At 35.7% G+C, this 27,844-nt stretch overlaps 1 protein-coding gene across 6 annotated transcripts in view; it reads right to left on the bottom strand.

The window, feature by feature from the left end:
- The window catches only part of FER (FER tyrosine kinase), a 466,113-nt gene that overhangs the window by 376,515 nt on the left and 61,754 nt on the right, over nt 1-27,844 (bottom strand). For all 6 annotated transcript variants that reach the window (XM_024125793.3, XM_024125783.2, XM_055086705.1 and 3 more), the window contains one exon: nt 11,330-11,503. In XM_024125793.3, the coding sequence (XP_023981561.1) occupies nt 11,330-11,503 (174 nt within the window). The remainder of the gene's footprint in view (nt 1-11,329; nt 11,504-27,844) is intronic.

The following is a 27,844-nucleotide window of genomic DNA, read 5'->3' as shown; positions in this document are numbered from 1 at the left end:
TCTAAATGTTTGATAGAATTCACCTGTGAAGCCATCTGGTCCTGGGCTTTTGTTTGTTGGAAGATTTTTAATCACAGTTTCAATTTCAGTGCATGTGATTGGTCTGTTCATATTTTCTATTTCTTCCTGGTTCAGTCTCGGAAGGCTGTGCATTTCAAAGAATTTGTCCATTTCTTCCAGGTTGTCCATTTTATTGGCATAGAGTTGTTTGTAGTAATCTCTCATGATCCATTGTATTTCTGCAGTGTCACTTGTTACTTCTCCTTTTTCATCTCTAATTCTATTGATTTGAGTCTTCTCCTTTTTTTTCCTGAGTCTGGCTAACGGTTTATCAATTTTGTTTATCTTCTCAGAGAACCAGCTTTTACTTTTATTGATCTTTGCTATCGTTTCCTTCATTTCCTTTTCATTTATTTCTGCTCTGATCTTAATGACTTCTCTCCTGCTAACTTTTGGGTTTTTTTGTTCTTCTTTCTCTAATTGCTTTAGGTGTAAGGTTAGGTTGTTTATTTGAGATGTTTCTTGTTTCATAAGGTAGGATTGTATTGCTATAAACTTAGCTCTTAGAACTGCTTTTGCTGCATCGCATAGGTTTTGGGTCGTCCTGTTTTCATTGTCATTTGTTTCTAGGTATTTTTTGATTTCCTCTTTGATTTCTTTCGTGATCACTTGGTTATTAAGTAGTGTATTGTTTAGCCTCCATGTGTTTGTAGTTTTTACAGATGTTTCCCTGTAATTGATATCTAGTCTCATAGCGTTGTGGTTGGAAAAGATACTTGAAACGATTTCAATTTTCTTAAATTTCCCAACGCCTGATTTGTGACCCAAGATATGATCTCTCCTGGACAATGTTCCATGAGCACTTGAGAAGAATGTGTATTCTGTTGTTTTTGGATGGAATGTCCTATACATATCAATTAATTCCATCTTGTTTAACGTACCATTTAGCTTGTGTTTCCTTATTTATTTTCATTTTGGATGATCTGTCCTTTGGTGAAAATGGGGTGTTAACGTCCCCTACTATGACTGTGTTACTGTCAATTTCCCCTTTTATGGCTGTTAGTATTGGCCTTACGTATTGAGGTGCTCCTATGTTGGGTGCATAAATATTTACACTTCTTATATCTTCTTCTTGGATTGATCCCTTGATCATTATGTAGTGTCATTCTTTGTCTCTTGTAATAGTGTTTGTTTTAAAGCCTATTTTGTCTGATATGAGAATTGCTACTCCAGCTTTCTTCTGATTTCCATTTGCATGGAATATCCCTCACTTGCAGTCTGTATGTGTCCCTAGGATTGAAGTGGGTCTCTTGTACACAGCATATATACGGGTGTTGTTTTCGTATCCATTCAGCCAGTCTATGTATTTTGCTTGGAGCATTTAATCCATTTACATTTAAGGTAATTATTGATATGTATGTTCCTATTACCATTTTCTTAATTGTTTTGGGTTTGTTATTGTAGGGGTTTTCCTTCTCTTGTGTTTCCTGCCTAGAGAAGTTCCTTTAGCATTTGTTGTAAAGCTGGTTTGGTGGTGCTGAATTCTCTTAAGTTTTGCTTGTCTGTAAAGGTTTTAATTTCTCCATCGAATCTGAATGAGATCCTTGCTGGCTAGAGTAATCTTGGTTGTAGGTTTTTCCCCTTCATCACTTTAAATATGTCCTGTCACTCCCTTCTGGCTTGCAGAGTTTCCGCTGAAAGATCAGCTCTTAACCTTATGGGAATTCCCTTGTATGTTGTTTGCGTTTTTCCCTTGCTGCTTTTAATATTGTTTCTTTGTATTTAATTTTTGATAGTTTTATTAATATGTGTCTTGGCATGTTTCTCCTTGGATTTATCCTGTATGGGACTCTCTGTGTTTCCCGGAGTTGACTATTTGCTTTCCTGTATTAGGGAAGTTTTCAACTAAAATCTCTTCAAATATTTTCTCAGTCCCTTTCTTTTTCTCTTCTTCTTCTGGGACCCCTATAATTCGAATGTTGGTGCATTTAATGTTGCCCCTGAGGTCTCTGAGACTGTCCTCAATTCTTTTCATTCTTTTTTCTTTATTCTGCTCTGCAGTAGTTATTTCCACTATTTTATCTTCCAGGTCACTTATCCGTTCTTCTGCCTCAGTTATTCCGCTACTGATCCCTTCTAGAGAATTTTTTATTTCATTTATTGTGTCGTTCATCACTGTTTGTTTGCTCTTTAGTTTTTCTAGGTCCTTGTTAAACGTTTCTTGTATTTTCTCCATTCTATTTTCAAGATTTTGGATCATCCTTACTATCATTATTCTGAATTCTTTTTCAGGTACACTGCCTATTTCCTCTTCATTTGTTAGGTCAGGTGGGTTTTTACCTTGCTCCTTCATCTGCTGTGTGTTTCTCTGTCTTGTCATTTTGCTTAACTTACTGTGTTTGGGGTCTCCTTTTCACAGGTGCAGGTTCATAGTTCCTGTTGTTTTTGGTGTCTGTCCCCAGTGGCTAAGGTTGGTTCCATGGGTTGTGTACGCTTCCTGGTGGAGGGGACTAGTGCCTGTGTTCCGGTGGATGAGGCTGGATCTTGTCTTTCTTGTGGGCAGGTCCACGTCTGGTGGTGTGTTTTGGGGTCTCTGTGGCCTCATTATGATTTTAGGCAGCCTCTCTGCTAATGGGTGGGGTTGTGTTACTGTCTTGCTAGTTGTTTGGCATAGCATGTCCAGCACTGTAGCTTGCTGATCATTGAGTGGAGCTGGGTTTTGGTGTTGACATGGAGATCTCTGGGAGATTTTCGCCATTTGATATTACGTGGAGCTGGGAGGTCTCTTGTGGACCAACGTCATGAACTTGGCTCTCCCACCTCAGAGGCACAGTCCTGACACCTGGCTGGACCACCAAAAGCCTGTCACCCACACGGCTCAGAATAAAAGAGAAAAAAAAGGAAAAAAAAAGAGAAGATGATAAAATAAAATAAAGTTATTAAAATAAAAAATAATTATTTTTTTAAAAAAGGAAAGAAAGAAAGAAGAGAGCAACCAAACCAAAAAACAAATCCACCAATGATAACAAGCACTAAAAACTATACTTAAAAAAAAAAAAAGCACAGATAGAACCCTAGGCCAAATGGTAAAAGCAAAGCTGTACAGACAAAATCACACAGAGAAGCATACACATACACACTCACAAAAAGAGAAATTCTCTTCTTTGTTCACACAGCTCCTGGGGTTCAGCTTTGGATTTGGCCCTGCCTCTGCATGTAGGTCGCCTGAGGGCGTCTGTTCTTCGCTCAGACAGGACGGGGTTAAAGGAGCGGCTCATTCGGGGGCTCTGGATCACTCTGGCCGGGGGCAGGGAGGGGTATGGAATGCAGGGCGAGCCTGTGGCGGCAGAGGCCAGCGTGACATTGCACCAGCCTGAGGCACACCGTGTGTTCTCCTGGGGAAGTTGTTCCTGGATCATGGGACCCTGGCAGTGGCAGGCTGCACAAGCTCCCGGGAGGGGGGTGTGGATAGTGACCTGTGCTTGCACACAGGGTTCTTGGTGGCTGCAGCAGCAGCCTTAGCGTCTCATGTCCTTCTCTGGGGTCCGCACTGATAGCCGCAGTTTGCACCCGTCTCTGGAGCTCCTTTAAACGGCACTCTTAATCCCCCCTCCTCATGCACCAGGAAACAAAGAGGTAAGGAAAAGGCTCTTGCCTCTTCGGCAGCTCCAGACTTTTTCCCAGACTCCCTCCCGGCTAGCTGTGGCACACTAGCCCCCTTCAGGCGGTGTTTACGTAGCCTCCCCCTGTCCTCTCCTTGGGATCTGACCTCGGAAGCCAAAGCCTCAGCTCCCAGCCCCCAACCATCCCGGCAGGTGAACAGAAAAGTCTCTCAGGCTGGTGAGTGCTGGTCAACACCGATCCTCTTTGTAGGAATCTCTCCACTTTGCCCCTTGCACCCCTGTTGCTGCGCTCTCCTCCATGGCTCCGAATCTTCCCCGCCTCCGCCATCCACAGTCTCCGCCCACAAGACTAGGGGCTTCCTAGTGTGTAGAAACCCTTCCTCCTTCACAGCTCCCTCCCACTGTGCAGGTCCCGTCCCTATTCTTTTGTCTCTGCTTTTTCTTTTTTTTTTTTTTCCCTACCCAGGTACGTGGGGAGTTTCTTGCCTTTTGGGAGGTCTGAGGTCTTCTGCCAGCGTTCAGTAGGTGTTTTGTAGGAGCTGTTCCACATGTAGATGTATTTCTGATGTATTTGTGGGGAGGAAGGCGATATCCACCTCTTACTCTTCCGCCATCTTGAAGCTTTCCCCGATTACTGGGTCTTTATGATAAGTCTTGAAGTCAGGTAGTGTCGGTTCTCCAATTTTGTTCTTCTCCTTCAATATTCTGTTGGCTATTCTGGGTCTTTTGTTTCTCCATATAAATTTTAGAATCAATTTGGCATTTGCTGAGATTTTGATTGGGACTGTGTTGAATCTATAGTTCAAATTGGGAATAATTTGTATCTTGACAACACTGAGGTTTCTCATCCACAAACATGGGATATCTCTACAATTATTTCTTCTTTGATTTCTCTAATCAGAGTTCTGTCATTGTCCTCCTATAGATCTTGTACATATTTTGATAGTTGTTAACCTAAGTATTTCATTTTTTGAGGTTCTAATGTAAATGGTATTGTGTTTTTAATTTCATATTCCACCTGTTCATTGTTAATATATAGGGAAGTGATTGACTTCTGTATGCTAACACTGTATCCTGAAAACTTACTATAACTGTTTATTAGTTCCAAGAGTTTTTTGTTGATTCTCTTGGATCAACAACCATGTCATCTGTAAACAAAGACAGCTTTATTTCTTCATTCCCAACCTGTACACATTTTATCTCTTTTTCTTGCCTTGTTTCATTAGCTAAGATTTCCAGTATTATGTTGACAACCATTGGTAAAGGCAGACATCCTTCCCTTGCTCCTGATCTTAGTGGGAAAGTTATGAGTTTCTCACAACTAAGGATGATGTTAGTTATAAGTTTTTTGTAGATATCTTTTATCAGGTTGAAGAAGTTTCCCTTTATTCGTCATTTACTGAGAACCAACCCAACTGGTGTTGGATTCTGTCAAACGCTTTTTCTGCATCTATTCATATGCTCATGTAATTTTTCTTTTTTAATTTCCGGATATAATGGATTCCATCCATTGATTTTCAAATATCGAACCAGGCTTTAACACCTGAAAAAAATTCCACTTGGTCAAAGTGTATAAATTCTTTTTCTACACTGTTGGATTTTATTTCTTCATAGTTTATTAAGGATTTTTGCATCTGTGTTCATGATAGATATTGGTCTGTTGTTTCCTTTTCTTCTAATGTCTTTGTGTGGTTTTGGTGTTAGGTAATGCTGGCCTCACAGAATGGAGTTAGGAAGCTCCTCGCTGTTTCTTTTTCTGAAATACTTTGTAGAGAATTGGTATAATTTCTTCCTTAAATGTTTAATAGAATTCACCAATGAAGCCATCTGAGTCTAAAGCCATCTGAGCCTGGTGCTTTCTGTTTTGGAAGGTTATTAATTATTGATTCAATTACTTTAATAGATATGTGCCTATTGATTGTCTATTTCTTCTTATGTGAGTTTTAGCAGACTGCATCCTTCAAGGCTTTGGCCCATTTCTCCCAGGTTATCAAACTTATGGACATAGAGGGTTTTTTTTATTTTTTTTGCTTTTTAACGTTTTTATTGGAATACAATTGCTTTACAGTGGTGTGTTAGTTTCTGCTTTTTAACGAAGTGAATCAATTATACATATACATATACCCCCATATCTCTTCCCTCTTGCACCTCCCTCCCTCCCACCCTCCCTATCCCACCCTTCTAGCTGGTCACAAAGCACCGAGCTGATCTCCCTGTGCTATGGGACTGCTTCCCACTAGCTATCTATTTTACATTTGGTAGTGTATATATATCCATATATACCACTCTCTCACTTTGTAACAGCTTACCCTTCCCCCTCCCCGTGTTCTCAACTCCATTTTCTAGTAGGTCTGCGTCTTTATTCCTGTCTTGCCCCTAGGCTCTTCATGACCATTCTTTTTTCTTTTCTTAGATTCCATATATATGTGTTAGCATATGGTATTTGTTTTTCTCTTTCTGACTTACTTCACTCTGTATGACAGACTCTAGTTCCATCCACCTCACTACAAATAACTCAATTTCATTCCTTTTTATGGCTGAGTAATATTCCATTGTATATATATGCCACATCTTCTTTATCCATTCATCTGTCGATGGACACTTAGGTTGCTTCCATGTCCTGGCTATTGTAAATAGAGCTGCAATGAACATTGTGGTACATGACTCTTTTTGAATTAGGACATAGAGTTTTTAAAAAGTAGTCCTTCATTATCCTTTTAATATCCACAGGATATGTATCTTTCACTTCTGATACTAGTAATTTGTACCCACACTGGGTTTTTGTTAGCCTGGCTAGAGGCTTACTGATTTTATTCTTCTCAAAGAACCAGATTTTGGTTTTTTTTACTTTATTAGTTTCATGTTTTCATTGAGTTCTGCTCTAATTTTCATTATTTCTTTTCTTCTGTGTACTTTGGATTCAATTTGCTCTTCTTTTTGTATTGTCCTAAGGTGGAAGCTCAGATGATTGATTTTAGATCTTTCTTCTTTTCCAACAAATGCATTCAATGCTATAAATTTCCTTCTAAGCACTGCTTTTGTTGTATCCCACAAATTTTGATAAGCTTTGTTTTCAGATTCATTTCATTCAAAATATCTTTAAATTTTTCTTGAGATTTCTTCCTTGATCCACGTGTTATTTAGAAGTGTGCTGTTTAATCTCCAATTATTGGGGGATTTTCCAGCTATCTTTCTGTTACTGATTTCTAGTTTAATTCCACTGTGGTCTCAGAGAACAAATTGTATCAACTCCATTTTTTAAAATTTATTAAGGTGTGATTTATGACCCAGAATGTTGTCTATCTTGTTGAATAATCCAATGTGAGTTTGAGAAGAATGTGTATTCTCCTGCTGTTGGATGAAGTAGTCTATAGATGTTCCTTCTATCTAGTTGATTGATATTATTAAGTTCAATTCTGTCCTTACTGATTTTCTGCCTTCTGCATCTGTCCATTTCTGATGGGGGGTGGGGAGGGTGCTGAAATCTCCAACTATAATAGAGGTTCATCCATTTCTCCTTACAATTCTAACATTTTTTGCAGTTCTATCAGTATTTTGATGCTATGTTGTTAGGCACATACATGTTAAGGATTACAGTGTCTTCCTGGAGAACTGACCCCTTCAACATTATGTAATTCCCCTCTTTATCCCTGATAAATTTCTTTACTTTGAAGCCTGTCCTGTCTGCAATTAATATAGCTACTCCCACTTTCTTTTGATTAGGGTTAGTATGGTATATCTTTCTCCATCCATTTACTATTAATCTATATGTGTCTTTATATATAAAGTGGGTTTCTTGTATACAACATACAGTTGTGTCTTGTTTTTTGATCCATTCTGACAATATCTGTCTTTTAATTGGTTCATTAAGACCACTGACCTTCAAAGTAATTATTGATATACTTGGATTAGTATCTACCATATTTGTTACTGTTTCCTATTTGTTACCCTTATTAGTTGTTCCAATTTTTGTCTTCCACTCTTTTTCTGTCTTTGTCGTTTTAACTGAGTATTTTATGTGATTCTATTCTCTATCATTTCTTAGCATACTAGGTATACTTCTTTTTTTTGCTTTTTTTTAGTGGCTGTCCTAGAGTTTGCAACATACATTTATAACTAATCCACTCTTACTTTCAAATAACACTATACCACTTCATGCATAGTGTAAATATCTTACAATAACAAAATAATCCTAATTCCTCCTTCCCAAGTATTATGGCTGTCATTCATTTCACTTATATATAAGCATACATAAAAATATGTACATACACAGGATATATACATGAGTGTACATAATCAAATACATTGTTGCTATTATCGTTTTCAATAAACCATTATCCATTAAATCAATTAAGAATGAGAAAAATAAAAGTTTTCATTTTTATCTTCATTCATTCTTTCCCCAATGCTCTTTCTTTCTCTATGTAGATCCAAGTTTCTGACCTATATCATACTTTCCTTCTCAGTCTATTGACAACAAATTTCATCAATTTTTGTTTGTCTGACAAAGACTTTATTTCTCCTTCACTTTTGAGGGATACTTTCACAGGGTTCAGAATTCTAGGTTTATGAGGGGGTTTTTCGTCATTCATTCTGCTTGGTGTTCTCTGAGCTTCCTGGATCTGTCATTTGGTGTCTGACATTAATTTGGTGAAATTCTCAGTCATTATTGTTTCAAAAATTTCTTCTATTCCTCAGTTCCTTTCTTCTCCTTCTGGTATTCCCATTACATGTAGGTTATACCTTTTGTAGTGGTCCCAAAAGTCTTGAATATGCTGTTTACTTTTTTTTTCAGTCTTTGTTCTCTTTGCTTTTCACTTTTAGAGATTTCTATTGATATAAACTCAAGTTCAGAGATTCCTTCTTCAATTGTGTCCAGTCTCCTAATAAGCCCATCAAAGTCATTCTTCATTTCTGTTATAATGTTACTGAACTCTAGAATCTCTTCTTGGTCCTTGCTTAGGATTTCTATCTTTCTGCTTACATTGCCCATCTGTTCTTGTATGCTGTCTACTTTACTCATTAGAGCTCTTAGCACATTATTAATAGTTGCTTTAAATTCCCAGTCTGATAATTCCAAGATCCCTGCCATGTCTGGTTCTGATGCTTGCTCTGTCTCTTCCAATTGTGTTTCCTCCCTCTTGGTATGCCTTGTCTCTTTCTTCTCAATTGTCAGGTATAAAGTACTGGGTAAAAGGAACTGAGATAGACAGGTCTGTACTAATGTGGTGATAAGTTGTCAAGGAAGGAGAAGCATTTTATAGCCCTCTGATTAGGTCTTGGTCTTTCACTGAGACTGTGCCTCTGGACCGTGAACTTCACATGTACTTCTCAGTCCCCACCCCGCCTTACATGGGACAGGATGGCTAGAGTGAACTGGAGTTAGGTACTTCCCTTCCCCCAGGTCAGTTAGGTTCTGGCTAAACAGTTTGTCCTGACGACAGACCTTGTTAAAAACAGAATGCTCTAGCATATATCAAAATTATTCCTTTTCCTCTGCCACTACCAGGATCATGAGAATTTTTCTTCCTATATTCTCTATGAGAACCTCATAGGGATTTGGGAGGTAAAATTCACAAGTGTGAAGGCCCCTCAATGAGTGGGTCCTCCTGGAGTTTTTAACCCTGAGAAATGTCCACACTAAACTTCCAGAATTTGTCAGTTACAGTTCAGGTTTTTCTACAACCAACAATGGTTCCCGAGACCACTGCTGCTCTGATAAGTTGTGACTCTCTGTATTCGCTTGTCAGTCTCTCCAATTGGGGGGGTGGGGGGAGGGGAGGGGGCAGTCATCTGCTCTGTAACCTACTTTCTCTAATGGATCTAAGAAGAGTTGTTGATTTTTCAGTTTGTTCAGCTTTTTACTTGTTGTTAGGATGGAGGGACAACTTCCAACCTTCTTACATGCTGGTCTAGAAACTAGAAGTCTTAACTTTTGAACTTGTTAAACAACCAATTCACTATTCGGCAAACTGGCAATTTGGGGGGGGGGGCGGGGGGGGCTAGGTTGGGTCTTCATTGTTGCATGCAGGCTTTCTCTAGTTGTGTCCAGAGGGGAATACTCTTTGTTGCAGTGCACTGGCTTCCCACTGTGGTGGCTTCTCTTGTTGCAGAGCACGGGCTCTAGGTATGCAGGCTTCAGTAGCAGCACGCGGGCTCGGTAGTTGTGGTTCACAGGCTGTAGAGCACAGGCTCAGTAGTTCTGGCACACGGGCTTAGTTGCTTTGTGGCATATGGGATCTTCCCGGACCAGGGATCGAACCTGTGTCCCCTGATTGGCAGGCGGCTTCTTAACCACTGCGCCACCAGGGAAGTCCCAAACAGGCAAATTAATATCAAAAAGCAAGAATTTATCCTACCTTACACCTCACGGCAACCAAATAGTTGATACAAGAAAAATTTTTATTGAAAAACTCCAGCTAACAATTGCATCAGGAATGACAGAAGTAAAATATTGCCATTTTACAACCTCCACTGAGCTAATGGATCTAAGCAGTGAAAATGAAGTATTTCTAAAACTATTAGGTGAAAGGCTGAAGAGAAACTTTTTTAATAGATTGACCAGGCTGGCAACACTGGAACCTATTAGTCAAGTTTAACATCAGAAAAAGATAAACAAGCAGACATTATATACCTCTTGATATGAAACAACAGGAACTCTATACCAGCACCTATGATGTATTCTTGCCCAAAATAAACAGCCAAAATCTTATCAAGCCTCTAGATCTAACTTCCAGTTTGCAAGAAAATTGGAGGATGAAGGAATATGTGAAACTGCATCACAAGATGCTAACAGCAAAATCCAAAATGAAGGAATTAAATGCTACAGAATAAACTACTCAGTTTCTTCCACAAATAAATGGCATTTTTAAAGTGGGGTGGTGAGGGGAACCTAGAGATTAAGAGATTATTCAAATGCAACATATGAGCCAGGTTTGGATCATGATTCAAATGAAACAACTGTAAAAAACATTTAACAATCATTTGAGCATAGTCAGGATAATTAATAATATTAAGGAATTATTGTTATTTTAGGTGGGTTAATGATAACATAGTTTTTTTTAAAAGAGTACTTATTTTAGCAATATATACTAAAATATTTATGGATAAAAAGATAACTGGAATTTTCCTTAAAATTATCCAGTGTAGAAGAAAAGTAGGTGAGAGTATAGATGAAAAAAAAAAAAAAAGAAAGAAAATATTGACTATGTGGATGGATAGGTCAATGGGAGTTCATTTAACTATTCTCTCTTCTGTACATTTGCAAATTTTCATAACAAAAACCATTGTAAAAAGTTAACCAGAAGAGACAGACTCTGAAAAAAATTTAGAAATATTCCAATTAATTTATTTTGCCTATTTTTTATTATATGCATAGAATTACATGATGCAAATTAATTTTCTAAAAGCCTAAAAGAACTATTTCAGTGAGTAGACAATAAAAATTCTAAGTGATAAGAAAGCATTGTATCATCGTTTAATTGGCAGCATTTTTTCTTTCATGAGAGTATACAAAGTAACAGTATATCTTATAACCAATAATGTTGTATATTCAGTAAAAATAAGATACTACTTATTAGAGACACTGAAATCTATTTTTTGTCAGGAAATGGTGACTAAACAATTTTTAAAGTCAAACAAGATAAAGTATTTCAGTGAATTTAAAAATCAAATTAAAGAAAGAATTCCAGAACGGAAAGACAAACCTTGATCATCTCTGCCTCTATCTGCTGATGAACACCTATATAACTCTTCTTCACCTGCTGCTTGTCTTTGATCATCATGGTGAGCCTGTGTAAGGGCCCAGAATTTAGGTCCTCTGCATGTGTCTTCATTATCCTACTAAGTTGTTCCGTCTGCTGAATCATAAGTAGCCAAGACTTTTAAAAAAATAAGAAATAAAATTAGCACTTGTATTAGAGTTTTCCACTTAGCTGTCTTCAGGAACTTTAAATATTTAGTTTTACACCAATTATTACATTAATATAAAAATGGCAGGTTTCTGGCAATTATGCAAGGAGCTATATGAGTGGTTCATATTTAATATCTTTAAATCAAGAACAAATGCTTCAAAATTCAGTAATCAGAGACTGTAGAATTCTAGGACAGGATAAAGGGACTCTTTGAGAAGCCACACTTGCAGTCTTCATTTTACCACTTCTTGTTTGTTTTTCAACACACTGATATATTGCTTCTGCCCAAACCATTCTATTGCCTCAGTAACGTTAACACTTCCTAATGATCAAATGCAACAGAAATTTACCCATCTTCATTCTTAACCTGTTTCTCTGAGGCATCTGATCCTATTGACTCACTTCTTCCTGAAACTCTCTTTTTTGGTTTCTATGGCTTCTCATCTTCCAACATGCTGGCTTGCCTTCCTTCCTAAAAATTTCTTCTCAAACTTTTTACCTGCTCTTATTTTGCTGTCTATGTCTTAAATACTTGTATTCTCTACATTTCTATCTTATCTCTTTTCTTAATAAATACCATTAGTTCTCAATGGTTTTTCTAGCCCAACACCTTGCCTCAATAGCAGACACACATACTGGTGGGTTTGGGACAAGTGGGCATATGGATACTGCTGGAAGAACAAGTCATCTGTTTTTAGACTTTCTAGCTTATAAATACTGAAAAAAAAGTAACAGGAATGCTCTTCACTACAGGTCTTCAAAATTCTATTCAGAAACAGGTGTTGGAGACTTTCCATGGTGAGAGAGGATCCATGGTAAAGATACAAAAAATAGACAAGGTATAGTTTCAGATATTTCAGAAGAGTAATTTTCTGCACTATTACCTTTGATCTGTGAATGAACAGAATTAATTCTGTTTCTGTTAGTAGTCCAAAATAATCCTAAATCAAAATTTAATAGGTATCTAAATCAAAAGTATAGCCTAAAGGAAGCAAATTCTTAGTCAGTCAGAACTCACCAGCATCTAACTTAGTAATCTTGTTTTTGATACACTGCAATATATGTTTTTTTAAAAAAGCAATCTTTGAGGACATTTCTTTAGGGAAAAAGGTCATTTTTAGTTGTGAGATGCTATTATGAACATGAAATAAGACAGGTGGCCTATGAATTCATCATATTTACTTTCAAATTCAAAAACCTCAGTACTAAGATGCTCTTGATACCACAAAGCCATTTAAAACTGATGTATCTCCTCCATTAAAATATAAAATTTAACAAAGATGAAAACAAGAAAAACTATACAAACGTGGATTAAAAACATAATTTAAATTGCCCTACTAATTCTTGTAGCTTTGCCTTTTTCATTTGCTATTTTCACTCTAAAAAATACCATGTTAGAGAAACATTCTATAGCATGTGCAGAATATTAAGGCTACCAAAAATAAAGTGAGAGGAATCAGTTTCTTTCTCAAAAAACAAATATTCTCTATCTTCAAAAAACAAATACTCTCTAAGTGCTTTGTAGCAATAAATTTTTGTGATTCTATGTAGGAGTCCTTGCAGCCTAGGGAGAAGCTTTCTTAGAAGCTAACATTAAAGATCACACAACTAGGTCAGATTGCCCTTCACCTCCCAGGAGGGCACATCTCATCCTAATAGCCCTGTTCACTGCAGTCACTGTAAAAAGTCAAAACCTCCCAAAGTATATATTATCGCCCCAACTGTCAATCCCATATTGCCCTCAATATCTCCTATTCTGACCCAGGACACTATCTATAGAATCCTGTGCTCTCAAGAACTCTTGCTCTATGATTCGAAAACTCCTTATACTTCTTATCAGACCTTTCCATTTGTCTTCTATCTGTAACAAAAACCTGGCTTGATCCTACTAACAACAACCTAATACTGCTAATAAATATGCCCTCTCTTCCTAGAAGTCTCTGTCCTTCTGAAGCTCAAGTCACCCTTGCACATGAACAATCCATCAGAAACTCCTTCCAATTCTCCCTCCAAAGTCTACCACAAATCTACCCACTTCTCTTCATATTCACTGCCACCCCTTTTGGAAGATATGATTATCTCTGGCTTAGACTGTTGCAGCACCTCCTAATTGGTGTCCTCTTTTCTACTCATGCTCCTTTCCAAACCATTCTCCTTAAAGTAGCAAAGGAAATTGTCATCTCCTGCATAAAATCCTACACTGGCTTTCCTTTTCATTTAAAGAAAAATCCAAACTTCCTTCTAAGACCTATAGTGTCTCAGATTATGTGTCCTCTGTCTATCCTTTCAACTTCTGTTTTGCCATTATCTACTCAGCTAAATAAGTTCTAGGAGCACTGGTCTTCCTTTAGTTTCCTAAACATTCTCCCTTCCTGGGAGCTCATCCTCTCTTTCACATGGAAAGATCCACCTCTTCCTTTAGGAATCAGCTAAATCTCATGTAGGTCTAATGCTTGCTATTCTTCATCTTAGCACTTAAAACAACTATTTATTTGTATGCATACTTTTTTTTTAATATCTCCCCAACTACAATGGAAGCTCCATGAGGGTAGTATTGTGTCTCTTTGTTCACTATTTTAGGTATTCACTGTGATGCCTGAAATAATAGCTACTAAATATTCTTTGAAAGAAGGAAGGGAGAGAGAGAGGGAAGGAGGAACAAATGTAGAATAAAACCATGAAGTGAAAATATGCCTTTAAAAGATTTTTTTAATTGTTTCAAACTGGAATTAAATAGCATAGAACAATGCCAATTATGATGGGGAAGGAAAATTAACAAGTCTATCTTCAACTGATAAAACAACAGAGGGATTAGAGCAGCACACAATGCAATAAGAAGCACTGGCCTAAAAGGAATGAGTGAGTGTGGAAGAAAATGGGTGGTGTATAACTCGAATTAGACGCATGGCTGGAATATTTCTTAAAAAGAGAGATGAGTAAAATGTTATTAATGCTTAATAAACAAACAAACAAAAAAAAGATGCATTTCAACATTTATAATAAAATTGATATAGCACTTTGCAGATATGGCTCTTTAGTTTGGGCATAGCAGTGGCCAAAGCATAGATAAATTATTTGTTGATTAGGATAATTTGTGGAAGATAATTCCTTGTAACCTAATAAACAAAATACTCATCTCATCTGCAGACCATCTGCAGACATTCAAATTGCTTTATTATACAGAATCCTGCTTAAGGGATTAATAATGTTCCTCATAATGGAATTTTACCAGTAGTCAGAGTCACTGATGCTGAAAGCTACAGACAAGTTAAGAAATAATAAAAAGTGAAAATATCTGAAGTTTAATTTTAGAGAAATTTAATCACAGGCAAAGAATATTAATACAATTTGAAAATAAAACCATTGTGGTTAAGTTTACAAAATAGAAAATAAGTATCTTAACTTTTGAGAGAAGAGCTACAAAATGTGAAAGTAGGAATAATTTAACTATAATAAACTAGACAAAAATCCCAAAGGATACTAACAAAATCAGGAGTGAGAGATGGATAAGAAGTATAAGTATGTTCATTTCCTCACCTTTCATACAGAAGAGTCAATAGACAGCTTTAGTTATAAAGTTTGTAAATAAAGAGATACAGATTTAAACTTATAATTTTTAAGTTTCAAAAGTTAAACAAGTGAATGTTTAGAAAAAAGCAGACTATATAGACCTTCTGAATTACAAAAATAATTTTTTAAAAAGTTAACATTGTCCTCTAGAAAAAGAAAGAAAACAAAAGAAACTTAAAATGATTAAAATTAAAAATAAGCTGCAAAATACAAATTATACTAAACACATCTGTTAAATATTATGTGTAAACTTTATGTGTTAAACATCTATGAAAAGGAAAACATTACCAAATCAGAGGGGAAAAAACTTCACTATACATAAAATGAGAAACATCAGTAAAATAAAATAACGTAACAACAACAGAAAAGATAGGGAAACTCCTCCCCCAGAAAAATATGAACAGTAAGATCCAGCAGTCATTATATTCAAATGATATAAAACTGAATTCTAGACACAAAATATAAAACAAAGAAGGGCACAGTATGTTGCCAAAGAATATCACTCAGAATGAATATATAACTGTTGTGATTCTTTTCATTCCAGAAAACAGTACATCCAAACAGAAAGCAAAAATGGTGGAAAATGCAATGAGAAATCAAAAGTAGTAGGAGAAATAAATATACTCATCTCTACCTGTGAGAGACTAGACTAAAAAAAAAATAATACAGAGTATCTGAATAAGTAATTTAATAATGAATATGTTTGATCTATCATCATATATAAAACTCTGTATACTACAGGTCTAAAAATACCTATTTTAAAAGAGTATTTTTAAAAATTACATAATATTGGGCTATTAAGAAATTTCATAAATTTCCTCAAAAACAGAAATAGTGCATACTAACCACACTATCTAGCCTCTTTCAATTAAAGGAAAAAATCCTTATCAGAATTTTTTAATGGAAAAAAATCAAATCATTCCTAAAAAAAATGCATAGGCCAAAAAAGTTAAGTTTTTAAACTAAAAGAAGACCTAGAAATAACAGTAAATAAAACACTGACCATCAAGCTCCATGATATACAGCTCAATATGCTCAAAGATTCACAAACTTTACACTTCTGTTTTTAAGTAAGAAAATTTTAAAATAAATTTATTAAAATACAATTTTAGAAATTAGAAAAGGGAGAACAATATAAAACTAAGGAAAGTACAAAGAAGGAATTGAAAAGAAAAAATGAAAAATATTTATTAATTACACAAAAATAAAAATAGAAAAAATGTTGACAGCATTAAAAAGGAGAGCTTAACAATAACGAAGGAAATAACAATAACAAAGGAAATAAAGTATATAAAATTGACACTTAGAAGTGAGAAATAACCATAAATTAAGACAAAATTGCAAAAACTGAGAGAAGCATCTGAAAATAAATGAAGTAGCTTTTTTTTTCTTTTAAAGAGAAATGCAAATTAGCAAAACTGACATTCCAAGAGACTGCATATAGATCATTCCATTTTTTGCTCACAGGTACGTCCAGCCCTTTACCTGCTGGGACCTGATCTCTGCAAACTGTATTTCCCAGGCTCTCCCTTGCTAACTGGCTTTTGGCTTTATTGGGCAATGGGAGGTACTGGCACAAGGCTGAAGGGCAGGAAGAAGGGAGAAGCCAGGATATATTTCTCTCTCCCTCTCAGATTCTTTCTTTCCTCTGTCTCTCTGCTTGTAATAAGCCAATCTCCTCCCTTTGTGGCTTCCAGATGGTAGAGGCTCCACATAGTTACTAAACTCTGAGGTGCCTTACCTTTCTCTGTTTGCTCTTAGCTCTTCTAAAACTTTTGAACACATTTACCCCAATTAAATCCTATTTATTGAAGTACCTAGTGTAGGTTCTGTTTTCCTGACTGAATCCTAACTTTTACAGATAGGAAATTCAAAGAGACCAATAACCATGGAGTACATGGTTATCATAAATCAATTATCAATAAAATACTTCTAATAAAGTACAAAGCTCAAACATTTTTTCCTAATGAATAATTTCAAACCTTTATGAATCAGATACCTTTGGTATTACCTAAATTGTTTCTAAGAATGGAGATTGAAAACAAAGTTCCTAAAATCACCATAACACAGATAACAAAAAATGATGAAGATACTACAAAATTAAATTCATTTATAAATACCAATGCAAAATTCTTAAGTAAAATATTAATTGGGCAAAATTGCCCATTAAAAGAAAAACATCTCATGATCAGTTTGGGAACATTTCAAAAATGAATATTTGATAGTCAAATATAGAAGTATTCCCATATAAATCAAACACAAAGCAAGCTGTTTAATATCAACAATGTTATTTAACATTGTTTCTGAGATGCCTCTGAAGATAATGATTTGAAATGAAAAGGCTTACCCTTTCTAATAATAAAAAAATACAAATGAAGCCATTTGAAATTATTTTTCATGTATCAGATTGACAAAATTAAATAAAACAACCACACACTGTAGGTAAGTGTATATGGGAACAGGCTCTCTAATGCACTGTTAGTGGAAATGTAAATTATTGAAAAACAAATTTGGTAATAGCTACTAAAATTCTAAGTGGGCAAACTTTATACCCAGAAATTCTACTTCTTAGAATTTATCTCACAAAAAATATTTTCACAAGAATTCAGATTTTATTTACAAGGATATTTATCACAATCTTAAGAGCAAGAAGAGTTCAATAAAAAAACTGAAGAAATGAATTATAAAATGATATGCAGCCATTAAAAAAAGTAAAGTAACTGCAAGTGAAATGATACAGAGAAAGCCCAAAATACATAACTAAGTAAAAAAGCCAAACTTCAGAACAGTTTATAGAATACAAAGTTATTTCTGTAAGTAAATAAATGTCTTGTGTGAGCATATGCATAAAAAAAAATACAGCGAAGAAAATTAGGATGACAATACATGAAATATGGAAAAGATAAAAATTATTTTTTTCTCCTCAAACCTGAAATGCCTTGTAAAAATGTAAATGTTAGAACTAATCCAAAACAAAATTATTTCTGTACCAACTCAAATTCCATCCACAAGCTGCTCAAAATACATACACACTGTGACCTAACACCACGATAGCACTTCCAAACATAGGGCTTACTAAAATATGAAACACCAGCCTTTACTGTATCACTCCAAATTTAGGACAGATGCTTCCATGTAATTAAATTGCAGCTCTCATATGGAACAGGGAACAATCATCACACTAGAAGCCAAAACTATATCTAAAATAATACAGAACAAGGTGAGTTATTTTTTAATCATTATGTGATAGTGTGAAAAAATATAAAACAATATCTACTCAAAGGTAGTAGGAAATATTAGCAGCTCCTCCATAAAGTGGTAAAAACTCACTAGTTTAACTTACTTTGGGGAAATAAAGTCTAAATTAATTTTTAAAAATTAAATGTTAGAATTTTCCACAGAAAATAATTTATTCCATTCAGGTATATACAATAGTAACAGGTATGAAATGTAAAGATCCTACCACACTGCTTATATTTCTATATATTAGTAATTGTAATTAACAAATTAATCATGCATATTATCAGGTACTCAGAAATGAGATGAAGGAAACAAGAAAACACCGGTTTTCTTGATTGACTGATTGATTCCTCTGTACCAGGAACAATGTTAGAAAGAGGAGATAAAATAACCAGCAAAGTAAAGGACCTCTTCTGACCATGACATACTAACTGGAATCAAACTCACCTTCCCATTGAAAACAACTAGAAAATGGGGCATCATGCATGACAGACACTCTTTTCATATATTGGACAGCAGGCAGCACAAGGCTGGAATCCCAAAGAGAAGTGAAAGGCCTAAAACCGCCCCAGTTGTCTTCCTGGAGGTATTTTCTTAAGGGAAGTACAGGGAGAAAATCACAGACTTAGAAGTCATAGTAAAAAGTTTGATATATACTAATTACAATGCCCAATCAGAAATTTTAGGCAGGGGACTTGGCCATTACAGGGGTTAAATTAAAAGGTCAAGAAGAAAACTCTCTGAGCCTCACATAGCCTATACTTGTTTACATTTTTTTATTAAAATAATAATGCAAACCCTCACCTGATCTGAATTATCTTAAATTCTAAATATGTAGTCTGATTTCATAAGTGCTAATTACATCTTCCCAGAAGAAAAATAAAATGCTATTGCGAAAATCTTTAAAAATAAAATCAGCCAAGATGGAGTAACAGGGACCAAATTTACCCTTCTACCTGAAACAAGCAAAAAATGGACAAAAGATATGGAACAAGTTTTCAAGACACTGTTTATCAGTCAAAGAAGAACAGTGATCACCAAGAAAAAGAAACAAACAAGGTGAGCCCTACAATTGCCCTAACTTACTGACTTGAAAGACTGCAGCACAGGAAAGAGAAACTGAAGGAGACACCAGCAGAATCCCTGGGTTGAGGAGACAAAGCTGAGAGTCAGGAAAGAGCAAGGCAACTAGAGCTCATGGGACAGACTACTGGAGAGGACAGAGGTACACAGAGAGAAGCCCAGAGATCTGCAGCGAGCCCCGCTCCATCCAGGATTCAGCACAACACTGATCAGTGCATGCCCATGAGAAAACTACAGGAGCTGGGCAAAGAACTGGCTGAAAAGACTAAAGGGAACAGGACCTGGTGCTCACCCATGGTTGGGAATACTGCCTGTTCCCACCAGCCACACGGAAAAACTCAAAATTTATGGGGCATGGGGTAGAATACTCAAAAAGGTTTTGCCTTGCTAGTGGGAAGTAATTAGCCCTGGAGTTAACACTGTTCTGGTCCTGCCTAACAAATCTTAAAATCAGAATCCAAAAGATCAAACTCTTTCCAAGTAACGTAACTGTGTCCCCAAACAAAACTCATCAACACATAGCAATACAAACTATCAAAAATGAAGCAGAGAGAAAAAAAATTTCTTTTTAATAAACATAGTATCACTGAACTTCAGGACTTTTAGAGATCTAGTATGTATATAATTAGAAACATCATAGGAGACAGAGAGGAATAGGGAAAGTATTTGAAGAAATAATGGCTGAAAATATTCAAAACTTGATGAAAATGAAAAATCCACAGATTCACGAAGCTCAATAAATCTCAGCACAAGAAGCATGAAAACAAAACAAAACAAAAAACCCCCACACTATCAGTACCGTATCTGAGTCAAACAGCCTTGTGACATTCAAATGTTTTATAATGATAATATAATAGTTTTCACAAACTGATTACATATATGAAACCCATCAATTCTATAACTCATTTTGATGAGTTTCTGGATAACTTATTTTTTTTTACAGCATTTAAAATTTCCTCCCCTGTAAACATAGCAGGAATTGACTAGTCTCCTCTGCATGGTTTATATCCCAGTATCCAGAAATCTCTACAGGTATGATCTCATCTGGTGGAGATTTGCAAAGAACCAAAGGACTGAGTTTACTTAGTGAGAGAGCAAGAAATGGATCATCTGAGTTAAATATGTCCTTTAATTTCAGGGGATTTCGGCTTCTCTAATTAAGCCTTTCTAACAATGAAGGGGTTGAGGGACTTCCCTCGTGGCACAGTGGTTAAGAATCTGCCTGCCCATGCAGGGGATATGGGTTCAATCCCTGGTCCAGGAAGATCCCACATGCTGCGGAGCAACTAAGCCTGTGCGCCACAACTACTGAGCCTGCGCTCTAGAACTGAGCCTGCGTGCCACAACTACTGAAGCCCCCACGCCTAGAGCCCATGCTCTGCAACAAGAGAAGCCACCACAATGAGAAGCCCGCACACCACAACAAAGAGAAGCCCCTGCTTGCCACAACTAGAGAAAGCCTGCGCGCAGCAATGAAGACCCAATGTGGCCAAAGGTAAATAAATTAAAAATAAATTTATTAAAAAAGAAAGAAAGGGTTGAAACTTTTTAGACCCTGTTATTCAAGTACTATAAATTCTCAGATTATCAAACACTAACATCACAATCAAAACAAATCCTGTATAAAAATACTATGTAGACAAAAAAAATTACTAAATATTTTAAAATAGAATCAAAATAATCAACATAATCTAAGTCAATATCTGGGTTCTAAAAAGTGGTACGAAATATGCTGAGCCACATCATCTCAGTCATTGCCCAGTCTCAGCAGTAAGAAGAAAGCCATTATGACTACCAGAATACTGCTACTGCTACCAAAAAAGAGTAAGTCTAAATGTCTAAACAGGGACTTCCCTGACAGTCCAGTGGTTAAGACTCTGCACTCCCAATGCAGGGGTCACAGGTTCGAATCCTGGTTGGGGAACTAAGATCCCGCATGTCACACAGCATAGCCAAAAAAAAAAAAAAAAAAAAAAAGGAGGGAAACGCAAGAGGGAGGAGATATGGGGATATATGTCTATGTACAGCTGATTCACTTTCGTATAAAGCAGAAACTAACACACCATTGTAAAGCAATTATACTCCAATAAAGATGTTTAAAAAAAAAAAAAGGTCTAAGCACAGATTCAGACCACGAAGGAAACTATATTACCTTTTCTTTTCTAATACTTTTTCTTCAAATTTTCTAGACTCAGTGCCCCTCAATTGCTTTTGTTCTTCTTGGACTAAAAGGCCACTCTCCTTGTTCTTCTGAGGAACAAAGATAACTGGCCAGAGTCACCTTTGTCCTTCAGAATTAAATCACATAAGCTCAGCAGTCTGTCCTACCAAAAGTTACGGGTTGAATTAAAGACCTCCACAGTCTCTTCCAGCTCCAGCACCCTGTGGTTGTTCTCTACTTAGCTACTTCCCTCATCATCCTCATAAACTCATTGACCTCTGTAGCTCATGTCCACAGAAGACTGCTTTGTTGATCCAGCTCTAGTGGATCTTTGTTAATACAGGGATGGCCTATTTGAAAATCTTAAAGAAAACACTAAATTACAGTAAGATGTTTGCCTACTTCCCTCTAGTTTCTGGGTAATATTCCTGTTCTCCACCCTGATGCATCCCACTCCCATTCCCCCCCATCCATGTCCTAGAGAAGTGGTTCTGTTATTCCCTATTTCCTGTATCCCCAAAATTTCCTTGACTGGCTCTTTCAACTCAACATTTTTTACAAAAACAAAGCCTTTCCCTTCCCCAGTCCAACCAGTTCTTCCAGCTACTGCTCAATCTAATCTTTTTTGAAAGCCCCTCAAATAGACTTCTGGGGTGAAAAAAAAGTTAAAGCTCTGCATTTTTTTCCAGAAGGTAAGAACCAGACTGTAGACTTAGGATACTCCCTTTTGAAGCTCTACCAAAGAAATGCTGTTTTCTTTTCTCATATCCTGTGTAATACAGAACCAAGAGGTGAGTTTGATGTTCTCCATTACTTCTCCCCAACTCCACCCCTATTAAAGCTAACCTTGCTTGTCAAGACGGCCCTTTACTCCTCCTCTCCAACACTGTCTACCTCTGATACACCCATAGGCTTTTTCTTATTCACCCCTTACATCAACAGTCTGAGACACATATCTTCATCTTATAAATGGTGTCGGAGAGATTAAGTAATCTGTCCAAGATCATACAGCTAACGAATGGAAGAGCTCAGCTTCAACCCAAATCTACCTCTTAATGTGCTAGACTGGATACAACCTAAGAAGTCTGGAGGATACAGAAGTATGGGAACCTAAAGACCCTTGCAATGAAGGACTACTTTGAGAATAACATCTAAGCTAAACTGATGAGAGTACCTTATAAACTGGTTACATATTAATCTGTATTTAGTACTTTATCATTAAATTATAAGCTTAAGAGCCATAGGGAAAAGCCATCTACTCCCTGTAGGCCACCTACTTTGTAGCATGAATAACAAACAGCTAAAGTGAAAAAGTCCTTCTAAGCCAAGATTAGTGAGTCATTCTTGATATGACACAGTCTGTTAGAAGAAATGAAGATGAAAAAGAAAGAGGCCTCTCACCGTATTTGAGTTTCTAACTAGAATAATGAACCACATTTCAAATCTTCCTAAACAGAACAATTAAGAAATAAATCATCTTCTTACCTAACCAACCCCAATACCACACTGGATAATTAGAAATAGTACCACTTTAACACTGACAGTACACATTTCTTTATGCTCCAGGAAAACAAAAGACTGCTTTGGGACTTTAAGTTTTAGAACATTTTTCACAATGTTGAGTGTTATAGTAAATAATACAAATATTATATCATAAAATACTGTTTTTTACATAAAATGCATTATTTCAAAAGATTTTCTGAATTCCTAAATGTGATTATTTTATGTCTGACTTATTTCACTTAGCGTAATGACCTCAAGGTCTATCCATGTTGTCGCAAAAGGCAGGATTTCTTTTTTTATGACTGAATAATATTTCATTGCATATATATATACCATATTTTCTTTACCCATTCATCCACTGATGGACACAGGTTATTTCCATATGTTGGCTATTATAAATAATGCTGCAATGAACATGGGGGCATACATATCTCTTCAAGATAATAATTTAATTTCCTTCAGATATATACTCAGATATGGAATTGCTGGATCATATGGTCATTCTATTTTAATTTTTTGAGGAACCTCCACACTGTTTTCCAAAGTAACTGTACCAAGTTATGACCATTTGTATGTCTTCTTTGGAGAAATGTTTATTCAGATCCTCTGCCCATTTTATAAATGGATTGTTTGGTTTTTTGCTCTTGAGTTGTAAGTTCCTTTTTTTTTTTGCTGGTTTATAACATTATATAAGTTTCATGTGTACTATATTTCTATTTCTGTATACACTACAGTGTGATTTTATATATATACAAATATATAGATATAGATATAAATCTCATCTTCTTTATCCATTCATCTGTTGGTGGGCACTTAGGTTGTTTCCATATCTTGCCTATTGTAAATAATGCTGTGAGAAACAGAAGGGTGCATATATCTTTTAAAATTAGTGTTATCATATTCTTGTGATAAATACCCAGAAGTGGAACAGCTGAGTCATATGGTAGTTCTATTCCTAATTTTTTGAAGAATCTCCATACTGTTTTCCATAGTAGCTGCACCAATTCACATTACCATCAACAGTATACGAAGATTCCCTCTTCTTCACATCCTCTCTAACACTTGTTTCTTGCCTTTTTTGATAATAACCATTCAAACAGGCATGAGGTGATATCTAATTGTGGTTTTGATTTGCATTTCCTTGATGATTAGTGATATTGAGCATCTTTTCATATACCCATTGACCATTTATGTGTATTCTTTGGAAAAATGTCTATTCCAACTCTCTGCCCATTTATTAATTAGGTTGTTTTTTGTTGTTGTTGAGTTGTATGAGTTCTTTATATATTTTGGATATTAGCCTCTTAATGGGTATATGATTTGCAAATATCTTCTCCCAGTTTGTAGGCTGTCTTTTCATTTTGTTGATGGTTTCCTTTGCAGGGCAGAAGCTTTTTAGTTTGATGTAGTCTCATTTGTGTTTTGTGTTTTTTGATATTTTTTTGCTTTTATTTCCCTTCCCTGAGGAGGCACATCCAGAAGGATATTGCTAAGACCAATGTCAAAAAGTATACTATGTTTTCTTCTAGGAATTTTATGGTTTCAGGTCTTATATTCAAGTCTTTAATACATTTTGAGTTGATTTTTGTATGTGGTGTAGGATAGTGGTCTAGTTTCATTCTTTTGCATGTGGCTATCCATTTTCCCAACACAATTTATTGAGGAGACTATTCTTTCTCCATTGTATGTTCTTTGTTCCTTTGTCATAAATTAATTATACATATATGTGTGGGTTTATTTCTGGGCTCACAATTCTGTTCCACTGATCTATGTGTCCAATGTTCTGCCAATACAATGCTGTTTTAATTACAATAGCTTTGGGATATAATTTGAAGTCAGGGAGTGTGATGCCTCCAGTTTTGTTCTCTCTTCTCAGGATTGCTTTAGCTATTCAGGGTCTTTTTGGTTCCATATAAATTTTAGGATTTTTTTGTTCTATTTCTGTGAAAAATGTCCTTGGGAATTTGATAGGTATTACATTGAAGCCATACATTGTTTAATGTAATAGGAATATTTTAACAATCTTAATTTTTCCAGTCCATGAGCATAGAATATCTTTCCATTTCTTTGTGTCATCTTTAATTTTTTTCAACAACATCTTATAATTTTCAGTGTACATGTCTTTCACATCCTTGGATAAATTTATTCCTCGGTATTTTATTCTTTTTGTTTCAATTGTAAATGGTATTCTTTTCTCAATTTCTCATTCTGCTAGTTTGTTGTTAGTATATAGGAACACAAAAGATTTTTGTTCTATATTGATTTTGTACCCAGAAACTTTATTGTACTCATTGACTATTTCTAATAGCTTTTTGATGGAGTCTTTAGGGCTTTCTATATATAACATCATGAAATCTGCAAATAGTGATGGATTTACTTCTTCCTTTCCAATTTGGATGCTTTTTATTTCTTTTTCTTGCCTGATTGCTGTGGTTTGGACTTCCAATACTTTGTTGAATAAAAGTGTGAGAGTGGGCATCATCATCTTGTTCATGATCTTAGAGGTACTGCTTTCAATTTTTCACCTTTGAATATGATGTTAGCTGTGAATTTGTCATATATGTCCTTTATTATATTGAGGTACGTTCCTTCTACACACATTTTATTGAGAGTTTTTTATAATAAATGGATTCTGAGTCTTGTCAAATGCTTTTTCTGCATCAATTGAGATGATCATATGATTTTTATCCTTCATTTTTTTAATGTGGTGAATCACACTGATTGATTTGTGGATGTCAAATCATACTTGCATCCCTGGAATAAATCATACTTGATTATGGTGTATGATCCTTTTAATGTACATCTGTCCCTCAGTATCCAAGGGGGATTGGTTCCAGGATTTGCCACAGACACCAAAACCTGCTTGATACTCAAGTCCCACAGTTGGCCCTCCATATCCACGGTTCCACACCAGTGGATTCAACCAAACACATACCATATAGTGCTGTATTTACTACAGAAAAAAAACTCATGTATAAGTGGACCTGTGAAGTTCAAAACCTGCATTGTTCAAGGGTCAGCTGTATTGTTTATTTGGTTTACTAATATTTTGTTGGGGAATTTTGCAAGTATGTTCATCAGAGATAATGCCCTGTAATTTTCTTTTTGTGTGTTGTCCTTGCCTGGTTTTGGTATCTGAGTAATGTTGGCCTCATAAAATGAGTTGAGGCATTCCCTCCTTTCCAATTTTTTAGAAGAATTTGAGAAGGACAGTTATTAAATCTTCTTTGAATCTTCAGTGAAGCCGTCTGGTTCTGGACTTTGTTTGGGGGGATATTTTTGATTACTGTTTCAATCTCCTATTGATCAGTCTATTCAGATTTTCTATTTCTTTGTGATTCAGTCTTGGAAGATTGTATGGTACGATTGAAATTTTTATCCATTTCTTCTAGGTTGTCCAACTTGTTGGTGTATGGCAGTTTATAATATTCTCTCATAATCCTTTGTATTTCTATAGTATCCACTGCTATTTCTCCTCTTTCATTTCTGATTTTATTTACCAGAGCCTTCTCTCTTTTTTCCTAGTGAGTCTAGCGAAAGGTTTGTCAATATTGTTTACCTTTTCAAAGAACAAGATCTTAGTTTAATTGATCTTTTCTATCTTCTTTTTATTCTGTACTTCATTTATTTCTGCTCTGATCTTTATTTCCTTCCTTCTACTGACTTTGGACTGCGTTTTTTCTTCTTTTTCTAGTTCCTTTACATGTAAGGTTAGATTGTTTGAGACTTTTCTTGTTCCTTGAAGCAGGCCTGTATTGCTATAAACTTCCACTTAGTACTGCTTTTGGCAAACCCCATAGATTTTTGGTATGTCTTATTTGAATTTTATTTGTCACCGGGTAATTTAATATTTCTCCTTTGATTTCTTCATTGATCCAATAGTTACTCAGGAACATGCTGTTTAATCTCCAAATATTTCTGATTTTTCCATCTTTCTTCTTGTAATTAATCTCTAGTTTCTTTCATACCATTGTTATTAGAAAGATGCTTGATATGATTTCAATCTCCTTAAATTTATCGAGACTGTTTGTGCCCCAACATATGGTCTATCCTTGAGAGTGTTCCATGTGCACTCAAGAATATGTATTTTGCTGGGATGGAATGTTTTATATAAATCTAACAACTACATCTGATCTAAAGTTTCATTTAAGGTTGCTGTTTCCTTGTGGACTTTTTGTCTGGATAATCTATTTATTGATGTAATTGGGGTGTTAAAGGCCCCCGCTATCATGATATCACTGTCAATTTCTCCCTTTAAGTCTGTTAATAATTGCTTTATATATTTTGGTGCTCCTATGTCAGGTGCATATATATTAAAAACTGTTATGTCTTCTTGATGAGTTGCCCCCTTTATTATTATACAATGTCCATCTTTGTATCTTGTCACTGTATTTTGTCTGATATAAGTATGGTGACAGTCACTGTCTTTTGGCTGCCATTTGCTTGAAGTAGCTTTTTCCATCCCTTCACTTTGAGCCTATGTTTGTCTTTAGAGTTGAGATGAGTCTCCTGGAGGCACCATATTGTTGGGTCTTATTTTTTAATCCAACCAGCCATAATGTGACTTTTTATTCAATCTATTTAATTGAGGGTGATTATTAATAAATGAGTACTCAGTACTGCCATTTTATCTTTTGTTTTCTGGTTGCTCTATATCTCCATTGTTTCTTTTTCCTTGTGTTTCTATCTGCCATTTTAGTTTGATGGTTTTCCATGAGATTTTTCTCAGTTTCCTTTTTTTTAATGTTTCA

This window comes from Physeter macrocephalus, chromosome 8 (assembly GCF_002837175.3).
Source record: "Physeter macrocephalus isolate SW-GA chromosome 8, ASM283717v5, whole genome shotgun sequence".
Lineage (NCBI taxonomy): Eukaryota > Metazoa > Chordata > Mammalia > Artiodactyla > Physeteridae > Physeter > Physeter macrocephalus.
Note: the sequence above shows the minus strand (reverse complement) of the source record. Positions and strands in the feature narration are given on the sequence as shown.